Source organism: Apis cerana, linkage group LG9 (assembly GCF_029169275.1).
Source record: "Apis cerana isolate GH-2021 linkage group LG9, AcerK_1.0, whole genome shotgun sequence".
Classification (NCBI taxonomy): Eukaryota; Metazoa; Arthropoda; class Insecta; order Hymenoptera; family Apidae; genus Apis; species Apis cerana.
The window spans coordinates 7,677,822-7,703,728 of NC_083860.1; the positions used below are offsets into that span (position 1 = coordinate 7,677,822).

Below are 25,907 nucleotides of genomic sequence, written 5' to 3' on the forward strand. Positions count from 1 at the left end.
AGTTTTTATTTTTTAAATTATACATTATGATGTTGTAAAACACTCGAATGAAGCAAAAACTTCGTAAACCGGAACGCAGAAAAATTGGAGTAGGCTAAAAGTAGCTAAAAGCCCGCGGCTGAGACGCATCGATTTATACAATGCAGCGCGCATCAATGGTATTTCATTTGCTTCAAATTGCGGGAAACACAAAAATTGAAAATTGCAGTCTTAATATCAATTATTCGAATGTTATTTGTATTTTATGCATTATTTGATAAAATTATAATACAAATATATTCAAATTAATGCATGAAAAATAGAAAATGATATACAAACAAAATAGATACTATATTATATTCTTTGTAAATTTAAATTACTGAAGCTAATATTTTATTGTTTATTGTATTATAATATACAATAAATTACAATATTTAATTCTACTTTTAGAAACACGAAAAAAATGTGCATTACATATATAGAAAAAGTTATTAAGATAAAGTATTTTATCATATTAAGTAATGCACATTTATTACATGAAACAATATTAAACAAAATATATAATATGAATTTTTATTAAGTATGTGACTTGATTGTCATTTAATTTTTTTTTTCTAAATGCATAATCAAAGGAAAGAAATATTTTTTCTTTAACGGTGAATAAAAAAAATAAATCTATATAATTTCATACTTTCTGTATATAAATCACTTTAAATAACTAAGTTTATTAATTATAACTTACATTGATTTGTTTTTAAATAAAAAAATAATTTTTATCCATAATATTTTTATCATTATTTTCACATTTGTTATGTTTTGCACTTTGCTATTTCATTGCAAGAAAAATGTGCGATTAATAGCTTGAATAAATTAAAAAATATTATATGTATACATATTGTACAATAGAAATATTTTTTATTAAATAAATTTAAATAACAGTTTTTGAAATAAATTATTACGAAAACATGATTGTTTTTAGAAAATCATAAGATGCATTTATAACTCCCCAACTTATAAATGATCTTATACAATTTAAATGTACACCTTTGTAAAATGACATTACATTTCTATTTCTTGCAATGTATATTTCTCGAGTAACAGTCATAAACTTTTCAAAGTTGCCTCCTATTTTTGATTGCATATGTATTTTTATTACATTCATAGGATAAAATACAGTACTTGTGAAACCACCTATTAGAGCACCATTAATAAAACTTGTAGATAATGATTCTTGTTCACCTATCAATTTTTTTGATTGTTCTTTCAAAATAAAGAACATAAGATTAGAACAACTATTTCTATATATAATTGGGACTAATCCACGATAACATTCTGATATACCATGGTTTTTTAATAAATATTTAAATGCATGAGAAGTATTTTTAAATTTATCATGATACCGCCAATCTTGTAACAATGTTTGTACCCTTTCAAGGGGCATAAGTATAGCCTCAACAGTACCAGCAAAATGCGCTGCTAATATTCTAGTTAATACATCATTATTTGTTAATGTACACAAACGTTCCTTGCAACCTTCATACATACTAAACATTACACTAACCGAAAGAGTTTTTTGGCAAAGAGGTGGTAAAATTCCACGATATATTAATCTTATTCCCTCTCTAGATATTTGTTGAAACGCAGTATTGACTGGAACATCTTCTAAAATCTGTCATAATGATAAAAATTTATTTATTTAATATATATTTATTCAAAATATTAAAATATTGTTAAATAATTTTTTTTATATACCTGTCTAAATATAATTTTATTAATAGGAAAAGTAATAGATACATTAATTACTGCAGCTCCCCAACCACAAACAAACTCTTTAAAATCATTATTATTAAGTGTTAATAACGATCTTAATGAGACATTTTGTGAAGCAATGTTACTCATATTAATATATTTATGTAATATATATATTTTATGTAATAATTCTTTTTAACTATAATTTAGAATATACAATCAATCATATTTATGTCTTTCAAATCATTCTCCTTAAAAGATTTGAACTAAATACATCGTTTATCTGTAATTAATAAATAATTATATAAATTCAATATTTAAAATATTTAAAATATTTTATTGTTATTCACATTATATAGTTTTTAAATATTCTGATTATCATAAATCACAAACATATGATTTTATAAATATATAACTCACATTTTGTGCGATTCATAATTCAACCCATATCTTAGTTTATATATATCATAAATTTGACGTAAATATACTTTTTAATTCACCAAATTTCTATCATGCATTTCCTTCTCAGTACTACGAACAGTACTAATTATTCATGTGTTGGTTATGTTATTAGGATTTTAAAGTTCTTTAAAATTAAATAAAATAACCAATTAAAACTATACATAACGTGTATGTGTGAACCAATCAAAATTTTGAAATAAAAATATCAAACTTCAAAATCATTTAGTAATAATGTGTTGTATTTAGAAAATATATAACTGTAAAAATGTTGTAAATATTTTTTTAGATATACATTTATAAAAGTATATATACTTTTTATATATTTTTTATATAAGTATATAATTTTCTAGAGAGAATATAAGATGTTAAAATAATACAAATAATTTTCTTTTAATATCAATATATTAATTACATATAAAATATTTTTGTAAATATATCTGTAATAATTCGTAAATAATCAATTAAAATATAAAAATATGAATATAATTATAAAATAAATGTATATATATATTATTATATATATATAAAATAATTTAAATTAGCTATTATTGTATAGTTAGTTATATGCATTTCTATATTATAGGTAAATACATAAAAAACACTGTCTTTTTAAGTATACATAGTTCTCTTTTTGTAATACTAATATTGAAAAATTAAAAATTCTTGTTTTAATTTCTTAAAAATATAAAATATATTATTTTTTATTTATTTTAGTTTTATTTTAAAATATACAAATAATAAAATTATTTTATTATATATATATATATTTTTAATCAAATTTGTATATTATAAATTCTTAAAAATGTTACGAATTACAAATTATATTCAATTAAAATCGCAAAATTTTATCAAAATCATGAACAAACACATGAATATAAGGTAAAGTATTTTATTATTATTATTAATTATAATTGTATAATTTGTATTATATCGCATAATAGTTAACAAAATTATTTCATTTATATATGTAATGATATTCAAAATTTTTTTTTTAAATAATTAATAAAAATTATTTTTATTAATTAAATTATTATTGTTATATACGAATTTACAAATTCGTTTTTCAAATACTTGCTTAGTAAAATAAATATATTGTTTTGCATTATTTTAACATATGTGTGTATGATTTATACATATATATATATATATATGTATGTATGGACTTTAAACAATTATATATATTTATACATATATGCAAATTATACATTTTGTATAAATTGATACAATGATAATTTGATAATAAATAATATGTAATATAAGATACATATATAAAACTGTAATATGTATTTATAAACAATTATATTTAAAATGAAGTAAATAGATATAATATGTAAAAAAATGAATAATGATTTATTTTTAAATATAAAAATATAGATTTTATATAAAAAATATCATATAAAATTCTTTTAATATTCTATAATTTAGAATTAAATTTAAAAAAATGATCAAAAATGTGATATTTTTTAGATGTTTAGCTACTCAAGCTATTGTAAAAAACATAGCAGAAGAAAAAACAGAAAAAAATACAGCTATAAAATATCAATCTTTTGTAAAGAATATTTTTATTAGTCAATTAGAGACCAGTCAAATATTTCCATTTCCAGAAGTGTTAACTGAAGAACAAAATGATACATTAAGATTATTAATTGATCCTATGGAAAAATTTTTTGAGGTAATAAAATTATAATAAGAAATGAATGAAAAATCTTTTTTTTTAAATTTATAATTGCAATTTATTATTAATTGATTATTATTTAATTGATTTAAATTTTTGTTTAAAGAAAATAAATGATCCAATGAAAAATGATGATAATGCATCAATAGATGAGAAAACTTTACAATCGATGTGGGAACTTGGAGTATTTTGTCTTCAAGTTCCTCAGAAATATGGTGGATTAGGATTAAATAATACTCAATACAGCAGATGTGTTGAAATATGTGGATATAATGATTTAGGTATTGGTATCACTTTAGGTGCACATCAAAGTATAGGATTCAAGGTATATTTTTATTTATACATAGAATATTTTACATAAATATAATTCAATTTAATTTATGTAGGCAATACTTTTATATGGTACACCAGAACAAAAAGAAAAATATCTTCCAAGAGTTTGCAATGGTGATTATGCAGCATTTTGTCTCACAGAACCAAGTAGTGGTTCAGATGCTAGTTCAATTCGTTCTCGTGCAATAAAATCTGCAGATGGTTCACATTATATTTTAAATGGCAATAAAATTTGGATATCAAATGGTGGTTTAGCAGAAATAATGACAGTTTTTGCTCAAGTTCCTGTACAAGATTTAAAAACTGGTAAAATTAAAGATAAAATTACAGCATTTATTGTTGAAAGATCTTTTGGTGGTGTAATAAGTGGACCACCAGAAAAAAAAATGGGTATTAAATGTAGCAATACAACAGAAATACATTTTGAAAATGTTAAAATACCAGCAGAAAATATTATAAAGGGCGAAGGACAAGGTTTTTCGGTATCAATTTGTTTACATAAAAAATTATAAAAAATTTAAAAGGATATTCAATATATTTTAATGTATTTAATGTATATTAATGGATATTCAATGTATTTTATTAGGTTGCAATGAATGTTTTAAATAATGGTCGATTTGGTATGGCTGCTGCTCTTTCTGGAACTATGCGTTACTGTATTAAAAAAGCAGTTGAACATGCAACGCAACGAGTACAATTTGGACATACAATAGATTATTATGGAAGTATTCAAGAAAAATTAGGTCGTATGGCAATGTTACAATATATAACTGAAAGCCTTGCATATTCAATTGCAGCTAATATGGATTATGGAAGTCAAGATTATTATTTAGAAGCTGCAATTTCTAAAGTAAGATTAATTTAAAAAAATAAAGTTCATATCATTATTTTAAAATAATTGTTCTAGTGTTTTGCATCAGAAGCTGCATGGTGGGTTTGTGATGAAACTATGCAAATATTAGGTGGAATGGCATATATGAAAGATACAGGTCTTGAACGAGTTATGCGAGATTTACGTATTTTTAGAATTTTTGAAGGAACTAATGATATTCTTCGTATTTTTGTTGTACTTTCTGGACTTCAACATGCAGGAATTCATTTGCAACAATTAATGTCAGCAATTAAGATTTCTACTATCAATTTAGGATTAATATTTGAAGAATTAAGCAAAAGAGCAATGCGAACAATTGGATTTTCATCAACACGTAATCTTATTCAATTAGTTCATCCCAGATTACACAGTAGTGCTACATTATGTGCTAAGGTTTATATTAGTTTATAATAATCGATATTAATAATTAATTATTGATTTATAAATAATTATTTATAGAGCATAGAAACTTTTGGTCAAATAGTAGAAGGTGCTATTATTAAATATGGACCAAAAAATATTGTGGAGCAACAATTTATTCTTAACAGACTAGCTCAAGCAGCATTTGATATATATACTATGGCTATTATATTAAGCAGAGCATCTACATCTGCAAACAAAAATCTTCCAAATATGGAACATGAACTTCTTATGGCAGAAACTTGGTGCAATGAAGTAAATATACTTAAAATTAACTTCAATTTATTTTTGTTTTTAATAAATATTATTTTATTATAGGCAACTAATCGTGTGAATAATAATTTAAAATTTAATAAAAAATTGAATATATTTAATAACTTAAGTAAAATTTCAAAGAATATGTGCGATGTTGGTGGATGTGTTCAATTAAATCCATTAGGCTTTTAATAATAAAATCAATCAAATAACTAATAAATAAACATAGAATTGTAAATTATTTACTTAAAACAATATAATTAATATTACAATAATTTTAAATATATGAATTTTAAATGCATAAAATATTTTAATATGAATTAAGATGTAATATTAAAGTTTAATAGTTTTGTAACAAAATTAAAATTTTTTATACGAAATAGATATAAATAAACTTATATAAAAAATATACACATGAAAGTAGATGCTGTTTATTTTTCATTGAATCTCACAAAATGGTGAATTGAATGTTTAAGAAATAAAATAATATATAGTAGCTTGTGTAATTATTTATATAATAAATTAAATGTAAGTATAGAATTTCTTTTTATCATACATTTCAAAATGTTTGATAATACTCTATATATAAAAAAAAAATACTATGGTATTTTAATTTATAATTAATATTAATCTTCGATTATCTTCATTTAATTGTAATATAAATGCACAATTTAACAATATCACAACAATACATAAAGGTAAGAATATATTTTTTGACAATTTTTTTATCTGTCTATAATATGGAAGCACATAGAATATAGCCATTGTATGATTTAACTTTTACAGCATCCATATAAGACATTAATAACATTAAGTGAAGTGAAATGAAGTACATGCAAAAACAAAATTGCATATCTCATTATTATGAGAAATGTACTTAAGTTTGAGAATCAAACCATTAATTCTTTTTTTATATAATGTATGAAAAAAAGAAAAAGTTATTATTGATTATATAATTTTGATAATATTGAAGTATAAAAATTAAAATAATATATCATGCCTATTAATTTGTCTAATATGTAAAATTTTATAGATAAATAATACAATTTGATAATAAATATGTTGTTAAGATTTTGTAACTATACATTGGCAGTGTTTTTCTCCAATTTATAATAATTAATGATTAATTTGAGTCTCAAACTTTAAGTTGTTAAGTATTTAACATATATAATAAATATTATTCAAACGTAAATAAGATGGCATGAAATTATTATGATGAGGTATGATTTTATTATTAAATGTTAAAACATGAAATTGGAAAGAATTTACCATTGTGGACAGATATAACTGTAATTCATAACTTTTCAGAAAAATAGAATATTAGATTATTTCTTGATATTTATGTTACTCCAGGTATGTAATTTTATCTTTAAAAACATATGAATTCCATAACATGAATTCACAATCTGTAATATATTTGTGTTTTCCCTATGTACTATACCTTATGGTCTAATAAGCCTTTATAAGAATATCAGTAAATATATTATATCACGAATAAAAAAAGAATAATTAAAATTAAATAAGAATCAATGTATTAAAATATAGAAACAAAGAACGATTTCACGATTAATCATTAATATAACAATTTTTTAATATCATGTTTATTCCATAAATTTTCTTCTATAATATTAATTTGCTTTTCATAACTGGAAATTTCAAACTGAAATTTTTTTATAAGAAAATAACATTGTTCATATTAAATTATATTTAATATTGTTCTGAATAATTTCATGAATCAATTGAATTCATTAAAAAATTGATTTAAATATTATATAATTGATGTATTAATTTTTCATGACATTTTTTTAATGATAATGTTATTTTTTTTTTACATTTTTATAATTTGTCTATCTATTATATTTTTACGAAAATAATAACAATGAAAATTTAATTTTCTGCATTTTTTAATAATCTAAATGATTGTTTTAAATGTTGTTTTGTAAATGTACAGCAATTGTATTTTAATTAAATCTTAAATTTATATAAATGAACATTTATAAAATATATTTTAAAAATGAACATTTTAAAAATAATTTTCAAAATGTATGTTATTTTTTTTTCATGTTTAAGTGAAATCACTCTTTCGTTGTATTTATTATTTTCATAAGAAACTGCATATATAGAACTAATCAATAATTTATAATATTATTTAAAGTTACGGTTTAGTAGGAAATTTATAAATGTAAATATATAAAAGCTTCCAAGTACAAAGTAGTAAATAATATAGGAAAACAAAATTGTTAATGCTGAAATTAGTTTTAAATTAGAAAATTAATTTTACAGAAAGTATAAGATAAAATTTTAAGAAATTAAAGAAATATTACACAATAGAAACTTTGTATTTTTTAATGTTAGATTATATTTAGTTGCTCAAAAAATATGAAAGAACTTTAAAATTTCAATAATATTATTTAATATCATAGTCATAATATTTATAAACTAAAGATTATTATCAAATAAAATTAATTAAAATTAATTTTTGTAAGTCGTCATTATATAGTTCTATAAATTATTTCTTCACAATATTTTAAGGATATATGAAATATCTATATAATGAAAAAAATTATATTATCATAAAGCAAATACATTATAATAATCTATACCATAAATTTATGATTAAAACTTATTCATTTTAATAATAAACAATGATTTTGTATCATTAGTTACTACATATGTACTTATAAGCTTAAAGATTTTTAATGACACAATATCACTACCTGGAGTAACTTATAAGAGTTAGAAAAGCTAACCCTGTGCTATAGACAAATTTTTAAATGTTTGTCCATTCCAAGCAACTGAGATACAATAATGTTGCAATAATTGAACTAAAAGTTCTCGCTCATCCAACATTTCTATATGTTCGATTCGACTACGATCATCTTGAGGCAGTGAATCATAGACTTCTACCATTGTCCATGCATTAGAGCCTTCCCAACTGTTTATTATAAAACTGAAATATATAATTTTATTTATATAATTTATATAATATTTATTTATATAATAAATTCTTATTGCTTCTAAAAAATAAACATAAAAAAAGATATACCGTCTTTGTTGAGTTTCCAAAGATTCACAATCTTCTACACCTGCTAACAAACATCCACGACTACGTAAATTGGATAACATAACTTGACCAAATTTATCTTTCATGTTCACTTGTTCATAATTAACAAAAATACTATTTGGAAATTTTCCAGCAAGCCATTTTAACAATGCAGAAGCTGCACTAGTGTCTATGTATACTAAAACACATTCTGCAAGGAACATAGTTGGAAGATTAAAATTAACTTCTGCTTGTGTTAATTTATTAATAAGTTCAGATATGTGCCGCAGATCTATTCCCACCAAATGATAATTGGCAGCATGTAGATCTGTTGTTGAAAACCTAATTTCTCCATCTGCAAAATAAATTTTAATTAATAAAAATTTATGTATAAAGATAGAAAAATTATAGAATTAATTAGAATTTAATATTATAATTATGTACCTTCTGTATTTAACATATCTATCAATTGTTTATGTTTTTTGATGTGATAACATTTTCTAGCAGTAATGCTAGGAAAATCAAGTTCTATAAAATTTGCTGGACTCTTTCCTGTTTCCTTAAGTCTCCAATAAAGTGTATCAAATCCAGCACCCAAGTTTATAATTTGTCCTTCTTCACCAGATAGCTATATTATCACAAATTAATTTTATTTATATAATAAAAAATTTTATTTGTATTTTATTAAACAAATAAATTTATCTATATATTTATTTTTATTTAAATATAAAATTAAAATAATAAATATAAAATTTATTCTATATTTTAATGCATTCTTTTTTATATAAATTAAATTAATTAGCAATTATAAAAATTTATAAATACTAATATGAAAGTATGTATACATTATGCTTCAGTTTTATTTGCTCATTATATTTGAAACATAAATAATTAAAACACTTTTTTTCATCTTTTGTTAATTAAAAAAATTTTAAAAATCATTTAAAAATATAGTGCACTTTCAATTGTTTGTTATTTCTATATAAAATATCCAAGATATATATAAGATTGACCTATTTTATTGTTTCGTGATAAAAGGAGGACTTCGGAAATTAGGACAGGGCCTCGGCCAGGTCAAGGTTTCCGGCATTGCATGTCCTTTGCTACTCAAATCAGCTGTATCCCGGATTGTTTCTATCATGTTCTAGGTTATGCCAATTTTGAAGATGCAAAAACGAAATCGAAATCTAAAGGAAAAAAAACTAGTACATACCTTAAGGAATTTGTCAACGAACACTTCAATTCCTTTTACTCTCGCATAGTAACCGCGATTGATTTCAGGTGCTTTTCGACCAGTTTGTTTTACGAAAAAGTTGATAAATGGATCGGACCAGTAACTAAGTTGCACAGCATATCTTTTACACTCACTTGCATCATCATTAGTGGCCTGTATGGCCTCATCATCAGCCATATCTTTGATCATTACACCAATTTCGGTTCACTTCAGTTATGATAAATCATTATTCAAAGTTTTCTTAATGTAGAAACCGTTACTTGTCACTCATAGAAAACTGTACAAGCGACCATACTGCTTAAGACTATATGGAGACTGCCGTAGACTCGCATCGCATCTACTTGCGGCGCAAGCTTGCGCGTGCTGTGCGGGTTATCTGACAATAGGTATATTCCCTAACCAGTATTTTAATACGTAATAAATTTTATGCGTATAAAACATTAATATATTTTAGTATAAATTATTGTTATTTGTAATTTATTTTAACTTCCAACTTTTATTAATTATATTATATTATATATTATTATATATGATAATAATTATATTTATTATTATTAAAATTAAAATTATATTTATTATACATTATCAATTATCAATTAAATTAATCATATTAAATTGATCAATAAAATTATAATAATTGTAATAAAAGATTATAATTATAATAATAAATGAGTTCAAATGTTTTCGGAAAATTGAAAAAAAAGTAAAAAATAAAATTAATATAATTATAATTAATATTAAATAAATTAGATTTGTAAATTAATCAAAAAAATACATTTCTATATAATAATGCATTAAACAAAAAAATATATAATTTCATTATTTATTTATCATAAAATTAAATATAATAAAATAATAAAATGATACAATATGATATACTTAATTATATTTAATTATTAAATTTTGTTTATAAATTAAAATGGATTATTTTTAAATGATAATAAATAAAACTATATATTTTTTGATTTTAATAAATGTATTTAAACACAAATGTCTGACAATTTTTTAAATTGTTTTTAAAAATTTATGTGATGATAAAATGATTGTATATTATATATGTTATATGTATATGTATAAATATAGATACAAATTGATATATATAAAATGTATAAATATATAATTATTCTTTATAACATTTTTTGATTACTTGTTCTGTAAAGATATTTTTTGTGCACTTTTATTAAAATAATGTATATTTTAAGTTAATCAATCACAGCTACTCATACATATGTTATTAAATAAATTGAAGCTAATATACGAGTAAAAAATTAGTTAAGACACATTAAAATAATATATATCAATATAATAATTATACAAAAAATTATTATTTCAATTGTATTTCATTTCAATATATGCAAACAAATAGATAGGGATGTAATATAAAAAAGTTTTATTTAGTACTGACATAATTAAAAAAAGGACTTATGTAATATAATAAAATATATATAAATTATAAAACAAAATATTATATTAAAATATAATGATATTTAACAAAATTTCAAAATATTCAAATATCAAATCTGTAGGTGATACTATTTAACATATATTATAATGTATAAAAAATTAGAAAAGACTAGTGAGTATCACCTTTTATTCTTTTTATAGCTTTTTATAGAATTTTTAAACTTTCATGTAAAATATTTAAATAATTATTGTCAGTTTTTATGGTATAATTACTATTCTATATCTGATTTTTCGGTATTAATCGATTTTGCAGCTATAGTTTTCACTTTTCTTTTAGATGGAACTGAAGTTAAGTCAGAAATACTAGATGTTGGAATTTCAGAAACAGTAGTATCAGTAGAAGTTCTTTGTGATGATTTTATACCTTTTTTAACAATTTTTAAAGTCTTTTTTTGTTTATTAAAAGAATTGCTGTCTACTGTATTATCATCTATTCCTTCTTCTGATTTTAATTTTTTCTTTTTTACTATTTTTTTTGTTACTTTTTTTTCAGTATCACCATCATTTGCTTTTACAAGTTCCCCTACTGATACTGATTTTTCTGTAGATTTTTTTACTATCTTTTTTATTAATTTTTTTTGACTTATTGAATCAAATTGTCCAATTTCTTTAATACTTGTTGAAGGTGAATTTAATTCTTTTATTCTTAAAGGTTTAACTGGAGTTTTGTTTAATATTTTATTGGTTTCATATTCTGATCCTATTTCATTTAATTTCATTGTTTCTTTTATATAATATTCACTTTTTCTTTGTTGTTCTGTTTGTTTTTGCATTAATTTCTCTGATATTTCAAAGCTATTTGAAGATAATGTAGGTTCAATTTCTTCAAATTGAGGTTGAATTTGTTTTACTGTCAATGAGATTTGTGAAGTTTGTTTTGGTTTTATTGACAATTTGCTTAATTTATTGATAGCATCAATACTTTTTACATTTATGGTATTATCTAAATTTAATTTCTCTTTATTTTCTATTTGAAGTTTTGAATCATTAATATGCATTTTATTTTCTGTTTCTGTTAAATGAATTGGTGTAATTGTAGAAGAAAGAGCTTTTTGCGATATTATTTGAGAATCTAATACAGATTCTTTTAATTCCATTTGTAATACAGATTCTGCAACTTGAATTGGAACAGGGCTAACTGTTAAAATTTGAGATGCAGTTAATAATTCTTTTGCATATTTTTCATCTCTAATATCTAGTTGATTCATTTGATGAATCATTTGATTATCTATAATAATTTTAAGATCTTTATTCTGTTGTAATTTATTTTCTAGTTCTTTTGTTGAAATTATTATTTTCTGTTCTCCAATTGAACAAGATTGATTTAAATCAAATGATACTATAGGTACATTAGCCTGTTGTGAAATTTTATTTAATAATTCAGTTGTATTATGTTTTGTTATTTCTTCATGAGATGTTTGTAGAGAAAAATTTGTTGCAGGAGAATCTATAAATGTATCATTTTGTGATTCTCTTGAAATATCATCTTCATTCTTTTGATCTTCCAATAATTTAGGTACATTTGTGGTAGGAACATTATTAACTAGAGATTGTTCTTCAGTATGACTGTTTGTTTGAGCTAAATAAAGAAAAAAATTATATTATATTTACATGTATATAACAATTTAGAAATGCAATTTAATATATTTCTTGCTGACATTTAAATTTTATTGTCTTAATAATATTTAATAAAAATTATTATTAATATTTAATAAAAATGAATTCTACATTAATATAAAAATGATGTATAAAATATTAGAAATATGATATTTATAAATAATATTTTATGTGTTTAGTTATTTTTTTAATATATAAGATATGAAAAATAATTTTAATTTTAATTCTATAAAGGATGATGATTATGAATGAAATTGTTATAACAAAAGTGCTCTTATAAAATACTGTTTAATATACCAGATATTTTAAATTAATTTAAAGCATATGGAATATAAAATTAGTATTTTTATTGCATTATAGAAGCTTAGAAATGCAATGATAAAAAAAATGATAATAGAAATATCATGCACATAATAATTATTATTTTAATTTTTAGTGCAATATTAAATATATAGCAAGCTTAAGATACTTTTGTTATTAATATAAATAAATCACATATATACAATACAAAATCACAAAACATTTTTTATAAATTATTCTAGAGAATTTAAAAAAATTTATCAAAGAATAATTTCAGAAAAAAATTATATTTATAAAATTTTATGTTTTACATTTCTTTAACTTATAAATTAAAGAAATTAAAATCATATATAATATTAGAATATTATAAAAAATATGATTTATTATAAAATGATATAATTTTTATGATGCAAGTTTTAACATATAAATGTGCTTGTTTAGTTATATATCACAAACTCTTTTAATTTATTTAAAATTCGCGAATTTATGATGATGCGAGTTCTCAAAATATTTACCCCATTAAAGCAAAATGACATTACAAGACGTAGCAATGCTATGGCGCCAGGATCTGTTAGTTGCTGTCCTCCGTTCCTGTTTCAAACACTTAAACTTGATAAACTGTATAAAAAACATATTGTTTCATTTGTTTAAATTATGTCGAAATTTTGCATATATTATTAAATACAATTTGATTGTGTTCAAATTAAATTCCTATAAAAATCTCCATAGGTGTAAATGCCACATGCTGTATTAACAGGGAATAGGGAGAAAATAAAATCGCAAAGCATCTTTATAAAAACAGTTAATTAATGGCTTTGCATTACGAGCACTTTAATTTTTAATTTTGTATGTATACAATTTATATTATCAAAAGATTTTATTATATGAAACCAATATTTTGAATTTTTCCTGCTTTTATATAATAATTATAATTATTATAGAATAAAAATTTATTAACTTTAAAAATTATTTTTTTTTATTATTTTTAATTAAATAATTTTTGTATAAAATATTTATAAGAAATAATATAATACATACCGGTTCTTTTATCCACTTCATTTGTAGATTTAATAAATTGAGTAGTTTCAGCAGATTTAATAAATTCATCAGTTTCATCAATTTTATTTTTGACAGATTTTCGTATTTCCTAAATCATATATTATAGATATATTTTTGAATAAATTTTATTTTGATTTATTACATATTAATTATGTATTAATCAATTAATTACTTTAGGAGGAGATGGTAATCGTGGAGGTGCAAGAGCAAGAGTTTCACAAATTTTTTTCCAAATATTATCAAAACTATCTCGACCCATATAGTCTATTTGACCTTGTTCCCAACTTTGTTTTCTCATATGTTCTTCTAATGCAATTTGTTCAGAGCTTCTGGGTTCACCTAATGTCATTTGAGCCAAGGCACCAGCAAGACCAGCCTATAAAATCAAAAAAAGTTGTTCTATTTAAAAATTTGTAATATAATAAAATTAAGAATATAAAATATAAGAATATAGATTAGAATTATTAATATACACTCATAAAAAATTACCTTACATGATTGTCATATCTAATAATGAGACTCTATATACATATAATGCATATACCACAAACATGAAACAACACATAAATTTAATAACACAATAATAAAAATAGATCATATAAAATCATAAAATTATAAAGTTATTTTTAACAATTATTATTTTCTAAAATCATTTCTTTTCTTTATTATAATATAGAATATGGAATAATATAGAAGAAACTAAACTTGTACTAATAATATTAGTATTGTAAAAATATATAATAAAAAAAATTTAGGCAACTATACTAAAGCTGCAAGTAATGTCCCAAAAACTACTAAATATATAAGCAATATATTTAAAATTACAATGCAAGTGCTAAAGCAATACAATAAATGATTTTTAAAAAATATAAATAAAATTTTCTAAAAAACAATAAAAAATAAATTTTAATTTTAAATTAAAAAAAAATATGTGGGAATAATTACTTACATTTGAATTATTTAGATCATCCATTATATGTGGATCAGATTGCGTTGCTACATTGTGGAAATCTATACAAGGTTTGGAATCAGGATGAGGACTAGTAGATATTAGTGTGCATGTTTGTTTGTCTGTAACGTTCATATTTTCATTTTGTTCAATATTTTGTTTAATTAAAGCATTATTCTGATAAGTTATATTATTTAGCATAATATAATGTTGATCATGAATAATATTGACATCTAGAGAATCGCAAGTTTGATTTTTTTGTTCATGATGTTGTTTATTATTTATATTATCAAGCATTTGATAATGATCATCATGATGATTATTATAAAGTTTATGTGGATGTTTTATTTCTTCTGACAATGATTTATTATTATTATTAGAAGACTGTTGATAAGTTTGTTCATAATTAATATGTTGTTGTTTTGTTTCTTTTGATAATATATTATTATTATTGTTGTTGTTATTGTAGTTGTTGTGTTGTTGTTGTTGTTGTTGTTGTTATTATTATTGTTATTATTATTATTATTATTATTATTATTATTATTATTATTGCAAGTATTTTGAGAATTATATTGATAGTCGACAGATTTATGTTGATATTCACTAGAATGATGATTTTGTATATAATTATGTACAGGTATATATTTTTTTATATTGTGTTCAAGTTGAAAATAATTTGGCTGTATATTTAAAATAGTTGTATCATTGGAATTAGAAAATGAATGTCGTTTTTCAATTTTATTAATAAACTGATTAGATTGTTCTTGATTTTGATGATATTGAGTATGTAAAGAAAAAATAGGTTCATTGTATTGTTGATTATGCTGTAATTCTCTATTATATTTTAAAGATGATTTATGAGTCTGTTGAACAGGTTTTAAATAATTAAATTGATCATTTAATACAGATACAGGTGAAGAATTGCTGTTTACAGAATAATACTGTCTTTCATTATTTTCTGTTTTATAAATAATTGAATTATTTTGTACATAATAATTTTCCCACGGATCTTGAAACTCTGAGAAATCTGGTGGTTCTAGATATATATCATTTTGCGTTTTGTCTTGTATGTCTGTACAAATAGGATTTTTTGGAACATAGGATTCAAAAAACATAGGAGAAAATTCGTGCCAAATTGGTGCCAATGTGCTGGTAGCCTATACAAGCATCATGCCAAAACAGAAAAATGCACATTCAATTGGTTAGTGGGAAAACTAACTTAACTTAAGTGTCCATTTTTCTAATATTAAATTTAATAAAAAATAGTATTGAACAGTAATTATAGAATAATTTTTTGTATAGTTAAAAATTTATATGTTTATTTATCTTTTATGTATTCGTATATGTATTTTATTTTTTTAAATAAAAAAATAAAATATAATTTATATGTAATATTTACATTCTAATACAAGTTAGAAAACTATTGCAATCATTACAATAATTATATAAGATATATATATATTTATTTATTTATTCATAAAAGAAAATAGTAAATGTTACAAATATATATATGAAGGGAGAGAAAAAATGGACACTGCTCTAAAAAAAGATTACAAAAAAAAATGAAGTTAAAATATACTAATAGCTGTAATATTTCGACAATTTATAACATTTAATGATATTCTACAAACATAACTTTTTTAATATATATTTATATATATTTTTATATATATTTATATAAATGTACATATATATATATATATATACATATACATATACATATACATATATATATATATACATAAATATATATATATATACATAAATATATATATATATATATATATATATATATATATATATATATATAATATATACACACATATATTAGTTTAATTCAGCTATTAATATTTAAATATTGAAAAATATATTAATATGAAAAATTATAAATATATTTTAATAATACTATTTTTAATTAATAAAAATAAATGTAATAATATATTTGTAATAAAAATATTGCATAATTATTTATAAGTATTAATTCTTAAATCAATGATCAAATATTTATTTCTAATTCTATGTGAAATTCTATTTGAAATAGTTACATGCACATCAAATTTTAAAAATTTAAAATTTCTAAAACTAAAGGATTAATAAAGATTAGAAAATTAAATTTTTCAAAAATCTCATAATTACTTATTAATATTAATCTCTTAAATACTTATTAATATTATAAAACATTAATTTTTATATACATTATAATAATACATTTTTATTATGTACAATATGTACAATTTTAACTCTATTTTATTAAGCATATTTAGATATAATAATGCATGATTTTTTAAAATGTATCTATAATATTTCTATTCAGAATGTGTTTACAATATAAATAATATGATACTTTAACAAGAGCAATATATAAAAGCATAATATAGCATAAACCTTACCTGTTTTCTTAATATAGTGAAACATATAAAAAAATAAAAAAAAATTAAAAATTAAAAAAATTTGAGAATATTATATAAATATTAAATTCTATAATTTTAAACATTTATAAATTATATATTAAACTCACTGACATTATAAATTAAGAAAGATTTATTAAATTAATTATAAAATTAAAATAAGATTAAGAAAAGATTTTTTAAATAACTCACCATTACAGGTGATAATTGAGAATGGACTTTTTCACAAAATATGTTCCACCACAATTGTAATAATGGTTGCAAGTGTGTAGAACCCATTGGTGGTTGAACAACACCAGTTAATGTATCAAAATACTGTAACCATGGTTTTGTAATACCAATAAAATGAATTATTCTAACATCATCTCCAAACCTAACAAGCAATATATATTATTATTTTATTCTTATTTATGTTATTCTTTATATTAATAACAAATATATTTTCTTACTGCTTGAATGCAGGTAGATAAGAATATGTAGCAGTAGAACACATATTATAAATAAATGGTAAATGTTTAGAAATATCTTTTCTAGCCCAATCACTGAAATACATATTCAATAATCCTTGATCACCACCATCAAATGAACCTTTAGCAGCAGCAAATGCAGTAATAGAAGCGAAAGTTTGTTGAGATGGTCTATATACAAATACACCAGAATTAAAACAATCAGGCCAACCCACATCAGGAGCAGCAGATAGTTCTTCTCTTTCAAATAGTTCATCACAATTTCTAACAACCTAAAATATAAGCAATATACAAATTAAAAAATTCAAAATTGTTTTAAAAATAAATTGTTTTAAAAATAAATTAAAATTAAAATTGAAATTAAAAAACTCAAAATTCTTTTTAAAAATACAAATAAATTTTATGATTAAAATATATTATTTTATAAACTTACAAGTGTATCTGCATCAAGAAATACACACTTTTCATATTGAATCAATCTCCAGCAATGAAGTTTGGTGAATGTAATACCTAATTCTGGTCTAGCTAAAAGTGCCAAATTAGCTTCATCTTTTGAATCAAGTACATTTACTTCCATTACTACAGAAAAGATTCCTAAAAGTTTTTCCCTAAATACAATTGAAATTAATATTTTAGTTGTATAATAATAATAATATAAAAATATAAAAATATGAATATTTTTATATTTATTATAAAATTATTATAATATTTATTATAAATATTTATTATAAATATTTATTATAAAATTTTATTATATTATTATAAATTATAAATTGCATTTAATTTATAATATGAATAATATATAAATACATTTACAATCTTTTTTTTTTTTAAATATTTGTTGAATTTTTTCTTTTATTATATATGTATATATATATAATAAAATGCACTATAATATACACATATATAATATACACATGCACTATTCTACTGAAAAATATCAACTTAATAAAAATCATTCAAATTTAGCTTACCTCATTATCTGTGTTACTCCAGGAGTAATCAAAACAGCCAATTCATATTTCGTACCAACTCGACGTAAAGAATGTGCCAAAACTAAAGCTCCCAAAGAATAAGCATCATTGGTAGCTAATGTAACCCAGGCATATCCTTAAAATAAAAATTAAATTATTATCAGAAATAATTAATTAGTTAAATAGTTAAAAAATAATTAATATTACTTTTTCATAGTTATTTATATAAATTATATTCATATAAATTTATAATATAATATAAATTTCTTGTATATCTTATTATTCACTGTATTTTGTATGTAAGTTGATAAGTCATGCATGAAATAAATAATCCGAATTGAAGTATTCTTGAATATTCTTTGATGTTACATTATTAATAAAATAGTTAAAATTGTTGGATTAAGTAAAAAATGCATTTTAATACATTTAATAATAACTATTTTAATAATAATATATTAAAAATAATATTCTAAAATCTGCTAGTACTATTGATATTATTACGTTTTATTTATTTTTTTAAAGAAAAGAAATTATTATGTAAATCCGAAAATGATTTAAACAATTATCTAATAACAATTATATATAATATATACAATATAATACAATTATAAATAACATAAAAACAAAAATAACTTCGAATTGGAATAATTTTTCAATTTTTTATACTTATATTAATTTTTATACTTATATAGGGATCTATATATATATATATATATACAATATTTATATACAATATTTAACAAATATTTAACATATATAACATATATAAATTAATATTTATAATATATATTATAAATTAATATTTATATTTATATAAATAAATAATAAATACCTAAATATTATTTTTTATATAATATTTATATATATTTTTCAGAAAATATTTTAAACTTAATTCCAGAAGCACAGAAAGTATGCCTTGAATTTCTAATACGATAAAAATAGAGGAGGATGCACATGTTAGAGATTCATTTGATCTAAATAGACAAATTTAAATATGTTCAACTTGTTTTTCAGCAATAAGAAATCCAACGTTACGTTTTATTTATAACCCTTTCTATTTCTATTTCGTAAATGTCATCATAGTTAGTTTGTTCTAGTTAGTTGATGAATTTTAAGAAATTCGATTCTTAATTGAATAATAAAAATAATATTTTTACTTATTTACCTAAATAGTATTTTTATTTTAACAAAATAATAAAAAGAAAATATAAAACTTAATACATACATTATAAAAAAAAACATTTTATTACATTCTTATATGATAATTAGTTATCAACTTTTCAGTTTTTTTAAAAAAGTATTTTTAATTTTTTAATATATTAATATTTAAATTTTATCCAATAAATTATTAAATATTTATTATTAACATTCACATTTTTTTTAAAAACAGGATTATAATAAAGGATAAAAAAAATTTTTAATTTATTTCTTGCTACTTCATATTCAAGAAAAAATTATTTGGATGAAATTAATATCAGACTATCTATGAAATAATTCTATATATACAGAAGCATTAATTAACGAATTAATTATTTGAATAGATTTATAAATACTTATTTAATAATTAATTGTTTTTCGAAAATATTCATTTAAAAGCATAATCAACATAGGAAAACAGCTAATAAAATTCAATCAATTCAAAATTTACTACGCATATTTCATGAAACGAAAAGTAGCTTCATATAATTAAATCATATACGTAATAATTCTAGAATTATTCTCCCCTTCTTAAGCCTTGAAAATATACCGTTCACGTTTCTGGAAAGCATTATACGTATCAACATTGAATGAGATATTAAGTTTCCAGCGTTAAGTAGATTTTATGAGATTATCATTATAATCAAAAGAGAGATACTTTCGCAAAATATTGTCATTTAATATGATGAATTGAAATTTCTTCAATAAATAATTACCAAGTTATTGACATTAAATTATATTAATTAAAAATAATATCAATCGATTCTATTATATAATTCACTAATAAATATAATTTGCATATTTAATTATATTATGATATAAATTCCATTATCAATGTTATTTTTTATATCTGAATTTTATTATAAATTTATTATTATTATTATTATTATTATTATTATTATAGAGTTTTATATATATATATATATATATAAATGATTTTTATTAGCAATAAACAAGTTTATTCTTATAATTACTATTTGACGAATTTTTTTGAATGATTAAATGTTAAAAATTCAAAGAGTGATTGAATGAAAAAAAATTATTTTATTTCTTTTTAATATTTATAAAAAATGGACTAAGAGAAATAAAATCTATTAACTCTAGGGTCATTTTAATTATTATCTATTTCAGTATTAGTTGGTATTAATTTAAATTATGAGACTAACAGTTTGTTATCAAATTTATGAAATATTTAATAGCGTTTCAGAGTTATTGTGAGTAACATTGATAGGATTTCGTAATTTATCGCGTGATTTCTTAAATATCCAATTTATAAAACATCATTATTAATATTTTTTATCTATTACAATTGAGAATTTTCACGAAAGTAGATTACAAAGATCTCAGTGAAATTAAATACAAGGAATGCAAAAGAACTATAAATCATGAACATAAAAAGAACAATGAAAGAAAGAGAATAAATATAGGAGAAAAGCTTGGATTTCTGCTATCGGTACATACACTGAAACACAATGCCATAAATTGTATTGAATTTTTTTATAAATCTTAAGTAAAATTTATTTATATAATATATAAATATATATTTATATATATAATTATATAAAACATTATAAAAATGATCAAAGTTAACAATAAAAAACTTTTAAAAATTGAACGTTATTTAAATTATTATCATAATTCTCAGTAAATTTATCTATAATATAAAATATAGTACACTATAAATAATTAGATTTATAAATAATTATTAATAATTTTTAGTGTAATTATATTAATATCACAAAATAAATTTATATTTTAATATTGAATAAAAATATTGAATATTTTTTGTTATTTCTAATATTCACTTACTATTTCTATATGATACTTAGAAACATTAACATAACATTATAAACATTAATTAAAGTAATGCATATTAACTTGATATTTTTATTATTATATTATTATATTATTTGATCAAAAATAAATAAATTTAATCAAATTACAATAATAAATATAAAAATTAGATTCATTTTTTTTAAACAAAATCTTATAATTTGTTGAAAAAATTCTTATAATTTGTTATATTCACTTCGTAATTATATATAAATCTAAGATAGTTGATGCATGTAAATTTCAAGGCTTCTAACGTTCTTTAAATTTGGCAATGGTGATTTTTTATTTATTTCTGATATGTCGAGCATATGCAAGGTAAAAAACATTTATCTTGAGTATGAGAAAGGTAGTCCTCGGCTTCTCGTATATTGTAATACGCAGACGAAACCCGAGAGGCAGAGTGCCGGCGTCGTTGTGCCACACAGGTTTATATTTATACAAGCCGGCCAGCTTATAATAGCAACCCAGCCTCGCGTTTGTACAAAATGCATTCATATAGCTTGCCTTAGGTCAAGCACTTGTCTCTTAGGTCTGACCAGATTTCCTTATACAATTATACTTCAGACATACGTCTATGAATCGACACTTTCTCCCACGTACTCTTCTACAAACCAAATAATCCATTGTCATTATTGCGCTTATTTTGGTATGATGTTCATAAAATGTAATTTTCTCGATTACATAGTTCTTTTAATTAGAATATTTATGTGAATTTTTCGTATTACGATATTAGAGATCAAATCTTTTTGATTGAATACTTCTGAGATTTATAGATTTAAAATTTTAAGAATTCTTTTGGAATTTTAAAAAATAAAATTATTCTCAAAATCTTTTTATTTAAAATTTTTTTTTGGAAATTTTTAGAATTCTAAAATTAGTTTACAACTTTCTAATCTCTATCTTGTTTTGTCTTAATGAAAAATTTAACGAAAAAAATATAATTTGCAATTAAAATTATGAAAATTAATTTAATGAATTGATTTATTGAATAGAATTTCATCATTAGTATCCATTATTTGAATTTAATTTTATGAATTTAACTGCGAATTGTTATGAAATTCTATAATTGGAAAAAAAATTTGTGAAATGAATTAAATTTAAATTGTTGAATTAATTAATTGTCTATTAGTAAATATAGATATCGAAAAATTTTTATGAAAAGTTCTTTGATTTAGTAGATATATATTTATAGAAATTTATAGAAAATAGATACAAAAAAATTTTATACGTAACTTGTAAAAAATAAATAAAAAAATAAATAAAAGAAAACAGTGAAAGTTAATAGAAATTTTAAAAAAAGAATAACTGAACAAAAAAATTTAGATTATTCTCGAAATATCAAGATATATTATGTTTCATTAGAGTTTTATAATATAAAATTTGTACAATTATATAGGAATTTTAATATATGGAATGGAGTGGAATGGAATAAAAAAATTCAATTCAATGATCACATAACCAGATTATAATCAAATATCAAGAATGTATAAAATGTATAGACTCGAGAAATAATTTTTATTAAGTTCAATTTACATAATTACTATTTTAAATTATATAATTAATTTTTTCAGTAATTTCATATTCATAATAAATTTGATTTTGTCAAATCATACTTTTATTCTTTTTTTCAAATATTATTGAAAAATGTCTCTAAATTAAATGTCATTGTGTATTTCGTGAAAAACATTCTGATCAAACGATACATAGAATTAAAGATAAAAAAAAACGAGAGATTCGCATTTAACTAGAAATTCATTCTATAAAAAAATACGATTACAAATCATGAGATGCATCTAAACTCTAGACGAACATTGTAATCTACAATTCTGTCCACTCTAGACAAAGGTCAAGATTGAATCTATGTGTATAAAAATAGTATACGATTATTTTGTGTCGATCATCGTACAATGAACTTAACGATTTAAACTTTTGTTTTATTTTTAAGTTTCTATAATGATATTTCTTCATATGCAATGCTTTTTTTCTAAAAATTGTATTCTAATATATTTCATAAAACTGAATTTTAAATAAAAAAAATCCAAAAAAAATTTGATATTAAATTTTTTTTATTCTTTGCAAATGAAGATTCTTTAAGCACATATCGTGGTTTGTGAGTTACGTCATCATAACACGTCGATCGATAAATGTATTAATATTAAGTAATCATTAGTTAAATCTTCTATTCTAGACAATACAAAAAAAGATATTAAAACTAAAAATAAATATTTATATTAAAATGAATATAATGAAACGTAAAAAATAACATTTTTTGCTTTTAAATAAATAAATAAATAAATATATATATATATATACACATATATATGAATAATAGTAGAAGAAATTAAATTTTTTATTAAGTTAAAAAAATTTCATCAGATTCAAAATAAATATAGAGAAACGAGGTTTGGCAAAGAGCCGTAATTTCTCCCTCCGACTGCTAAGAATAAACTAGTAGGAATCCAACAGTTATCTTATTTTATGAAAAAGAAATCTTATTTTTATAACGAAAAATAATAAAAAAACGAATACACATAAACAATAAAATATCTTTATAAATATCTTTATATTTTAATGTTTATATCTCATATTTTAAGCTGATGCAATATTTAAATATAATCTTTTATAATTTAAAATATAATTTTTATGTGATATTAATATAGTATATAAATTAATTATATATATAAAAACGTTTCTTTTGTTAAAATATTGAAATATTATAATTTAAAGTCTATATTTTATAAAAATTAGAAAAATATGATATTTGTTTAATTATGCTTATATAAAAACATAATTATATTCTTTATTAAAAAAATAATAATTTAATACATATAATCAATTTTAAAATAAATAATAAAAAAATTATAAAGTACAGAATATCAAATTCGCGCCAAGTTTCTATTGGAAAGAAAAAAAATTCACGCATGCGTATAAAGAAAATATTGTAAAGCTGAGCGCGAATTGGACCGATTTTTGTGAAATAAATCAAGACGAAATAAATATAATTCAAGTTGTTAGACAGATATTATAAGAGAGTAGTTTTTTTCAAGTGTAAACGATAATTTATATGATTACAATGAAATCAAAATGTGCACGTTTTTATGCATTAAGAGGTTATTGTACATTCTCTATGGAAGATGTAATTCATATGAAGGTCATTAGGTCAAGACCGGTTACCGGCAACATTATCACAGATCCTAAATGAATTCTCAATGAATGTAACTTTTGAACAAAATGCATAAAAGAAAAAAAAATAAGATATATAAATAAGAATTCAACTTACCACCCATGGTTTTAAAAGTTTTATTTCTTTATCAATAGATTGATTTTATACACTCAACACTTGCTGTTGACCGCTAACAACTAACAAGCGGTACATCAGTACCTCATAAGCGCTACAAAACGAGTGACGACTTGTGACTCTCCTTCCATGTTACATCGTTCTCCCCACTCTTAATATTACTCAGTACTTATTCTATATTATCGACTGAAGGTTTTGCAGATATTATTACTACTACCATGAACAAAATATATGATAGATTTTATAATTATTTTTATTTTAACATATATAGAGATAATATTAATTATCTTGTGATTTTAATACTCCAATTGGTTAAAATC

At 20.7% G+C, this 25,907-nt stretch overlaps 4 protein-coding genes across 7 annotated transcripts; 1 reads left to right on the forward strand and 3 right to left on the reverse strand.

Moving 5' to 3' along the window:
- Window positions 1–662: 662 nt before the first annotated feature.
- Window positions 663–2,409, reverse strand: LOC107994684 (mitochondrial nicotinamide adenine dinucleotide transporter SLC25A51). The gene is made up of 3 exons (XM_017051731.3): window positions 2,149–2,409; window positions 1,732–2,011; window positions 663–1,648 (listed from the first exon to the last, which is right to left on the reverse strand). Exons 2-3 carry the CDS (start codon window positions 1,876–1,878, stop codon window positions 935–937), a joined length of 861 nt encoding a protein of 286 aa, XP_016907220.1. The 5' UTR covers window positions 1,879–2,011; window positions 2,149–2,409; the 3' UTR covers window positions 663–934.
- Window positions 2,410–2,637: 228 nt separating this feature from the next.
- On the forward strand, window positions 2,638–6,153 carry LOC107993296 (very long-chain specific acyl-CoA dehydrogenase, mitochondrial). The gene is made up of 9 exons (XM_062079360.1): window positions 2,638–2,773; window positions 2,905–3,069; window positions 3,658–3,862; window positions 3,972–4,190; window positions 4,252–4,680; window positions 4,785–5,048; window positions 5,106–5,462; window positions 5,529–5,744; window positions 5,808–6,153. The coding sequence occupies exons 2-9, from the start codon at window positions 2,993–2,995 to the stop codon at window positions 5,934–5,936; spliced, it is 1,896 nt and encodes a 631-aa protein (XP_061935344.1). The 5' UTR covers window positions 2,638–2,773; window positions 2,905–2,992; the 3' UTR covers window positions 5,937–6,153.
- On the reverse strand, window positions 4,180–10,482 carry LOC107994134 (leucine carboxyl methyltransferase 1). Its single transcript, XM_017050936.3, has 4 exons — window positions 10,001–10,482; window positions 9,232–9,415; window positions 8,791–9,142; window positions 4,180–8,694 (listed from the first exon to the last, which is right to left on the reverse strand). The coding sequence occupies exons 1-4, from the start codon at window positions 10,208–10,210 to the stop codon at window positions 8,490–8,492; spliced, it is 951 nt and encodes a 316-aa protein (XP_016906425.1). The 5' UTR covers window positions 10,211–10,482; the 3' UTR covers window positions 4,180–8,489.
- Window positions 10,483–11,196: 714 nt separating this feature from the next.
- LOC107999632 (inner centromere protein A) lies at window positions 11,197–25,729 on the reverse strand. Of its 4 annotated transcripts, XM_062079357.1 has the most exons (10): window positions 25,570–25,729; window positions 19,260–19,395; window positions 18,719–18,893; window positions 18,268–18,557; window positions 18,011–18,191; window positions 15,963–16,567; window positions 15,411–15,867; window positions 14,634–14,837; window positions 14,441–14,549; window positions 11,197–13,064 (listed from the first exon to the last, which is right to left on the reverse strand). In XM_062079357.1, exons 1-10 carry the CDS (start codon window positions 25,574–25,576, stop codon window positions 11,698–11,700), a joined length of 3,531 nt encoding a protein of 1,176 aa, XP_061935341.1. In that variant the 5' UTR covers window positions 25,577–25,729; the 3' UTR covers window positions 11,197–11,697. The 4 variants fall into 4 exon arrangements, 2 of the variants coding, with proteins under 2 accessions (XP_061935341.1, XP_061935340.1); XR_009831136.1 differs by lacking the exons at window positions 15,411–15,867; window positions 15,963–16,567 and adding an exon at window positions 13,918–13,993 and having other exon boundaries at window positions 13,002–13,064; XR_009831137.1 differs by lacking the exons at window positions 15,411–15,867; window positions 15,963–16,567 and adding an exon at window positions 13,918–14,020 and having other exon boundaries at window positions 13,002–13,064.
- Window positions 25,730–25,907: the final 178 nt, after the last annotated feature.

Bases quoted from the DNA above. Each gene is read 5' to 3' on its own strand.
- LOC107994684 (XM_017051731.3), bottom strand. From the start codon at position 1,878: ATGAGTAACATTGCTTCACAAAATGTCTCATTAAGATCGTTATTAACA. The intron at 1,649-1,731 runs GTATATAAAAAA...TCATTATGACAG, and splicing joins ATAAAATTATATTTAGACAG to ATTTTAGAAGATGTTCCAGT.
- LOC107993296 (XM_062079360.1), top strand. From the start codon at position 2,993: ATGTTACGAATTACAAATTATATTCAATTAAAATCGCAAAATTTTATC. The intron at 3,863-3,971 runs GTAATAAAATTA...TTTTGTTTAAAG, and splicing joins CTATGGAAAAATTTTTTGAG to AAAATAAATGATCCAATGAA. The intron at 4,191-4,251 runs GTATATTTTTAT...TAATTTATGTAG, and splicing joins ATCAAAGTATAGGATTCAAG to GCAATACTTTTATATGGTAC.
- LOC107994134 (XM_017050936.3), bottom strand. From the start codon at position 10,210: ATGATCAAAGATATGGCTGATGATGAGGCCATACAGGCCACTAATGAT. The intron at 9,416-10,000 runs GTATGTACTAGT...GTGATAATATAG, and splicing joins TCGTTGACAAATTCCTTAAG to CTATCTGGTGAAGAAGGACA. The intron at 9,143-9,231 runs GTACATAATTAT...TTTATTTTGCAG, and splicing joins AGATATGTTAAATACAGAAG to ATGGAGAAATTAGGTTTTCA.
- LOC107999632 (XM_062079357.1), bottom strand. The intron at 18,894-19,259 runs GTAAGCTAAATT...AATTGTATTTAG, and splicing joins GGAGTAACACAGATAATGAG to GGAAAAACTTTTAGGAATCT. The intron at 13,065-14,440 runs GTATGTATTATA...TTCTTTATTTAG, and splicing joins TGAAGTGGATAAAAGAACCG to CTCAAACAAACAGTCATACT.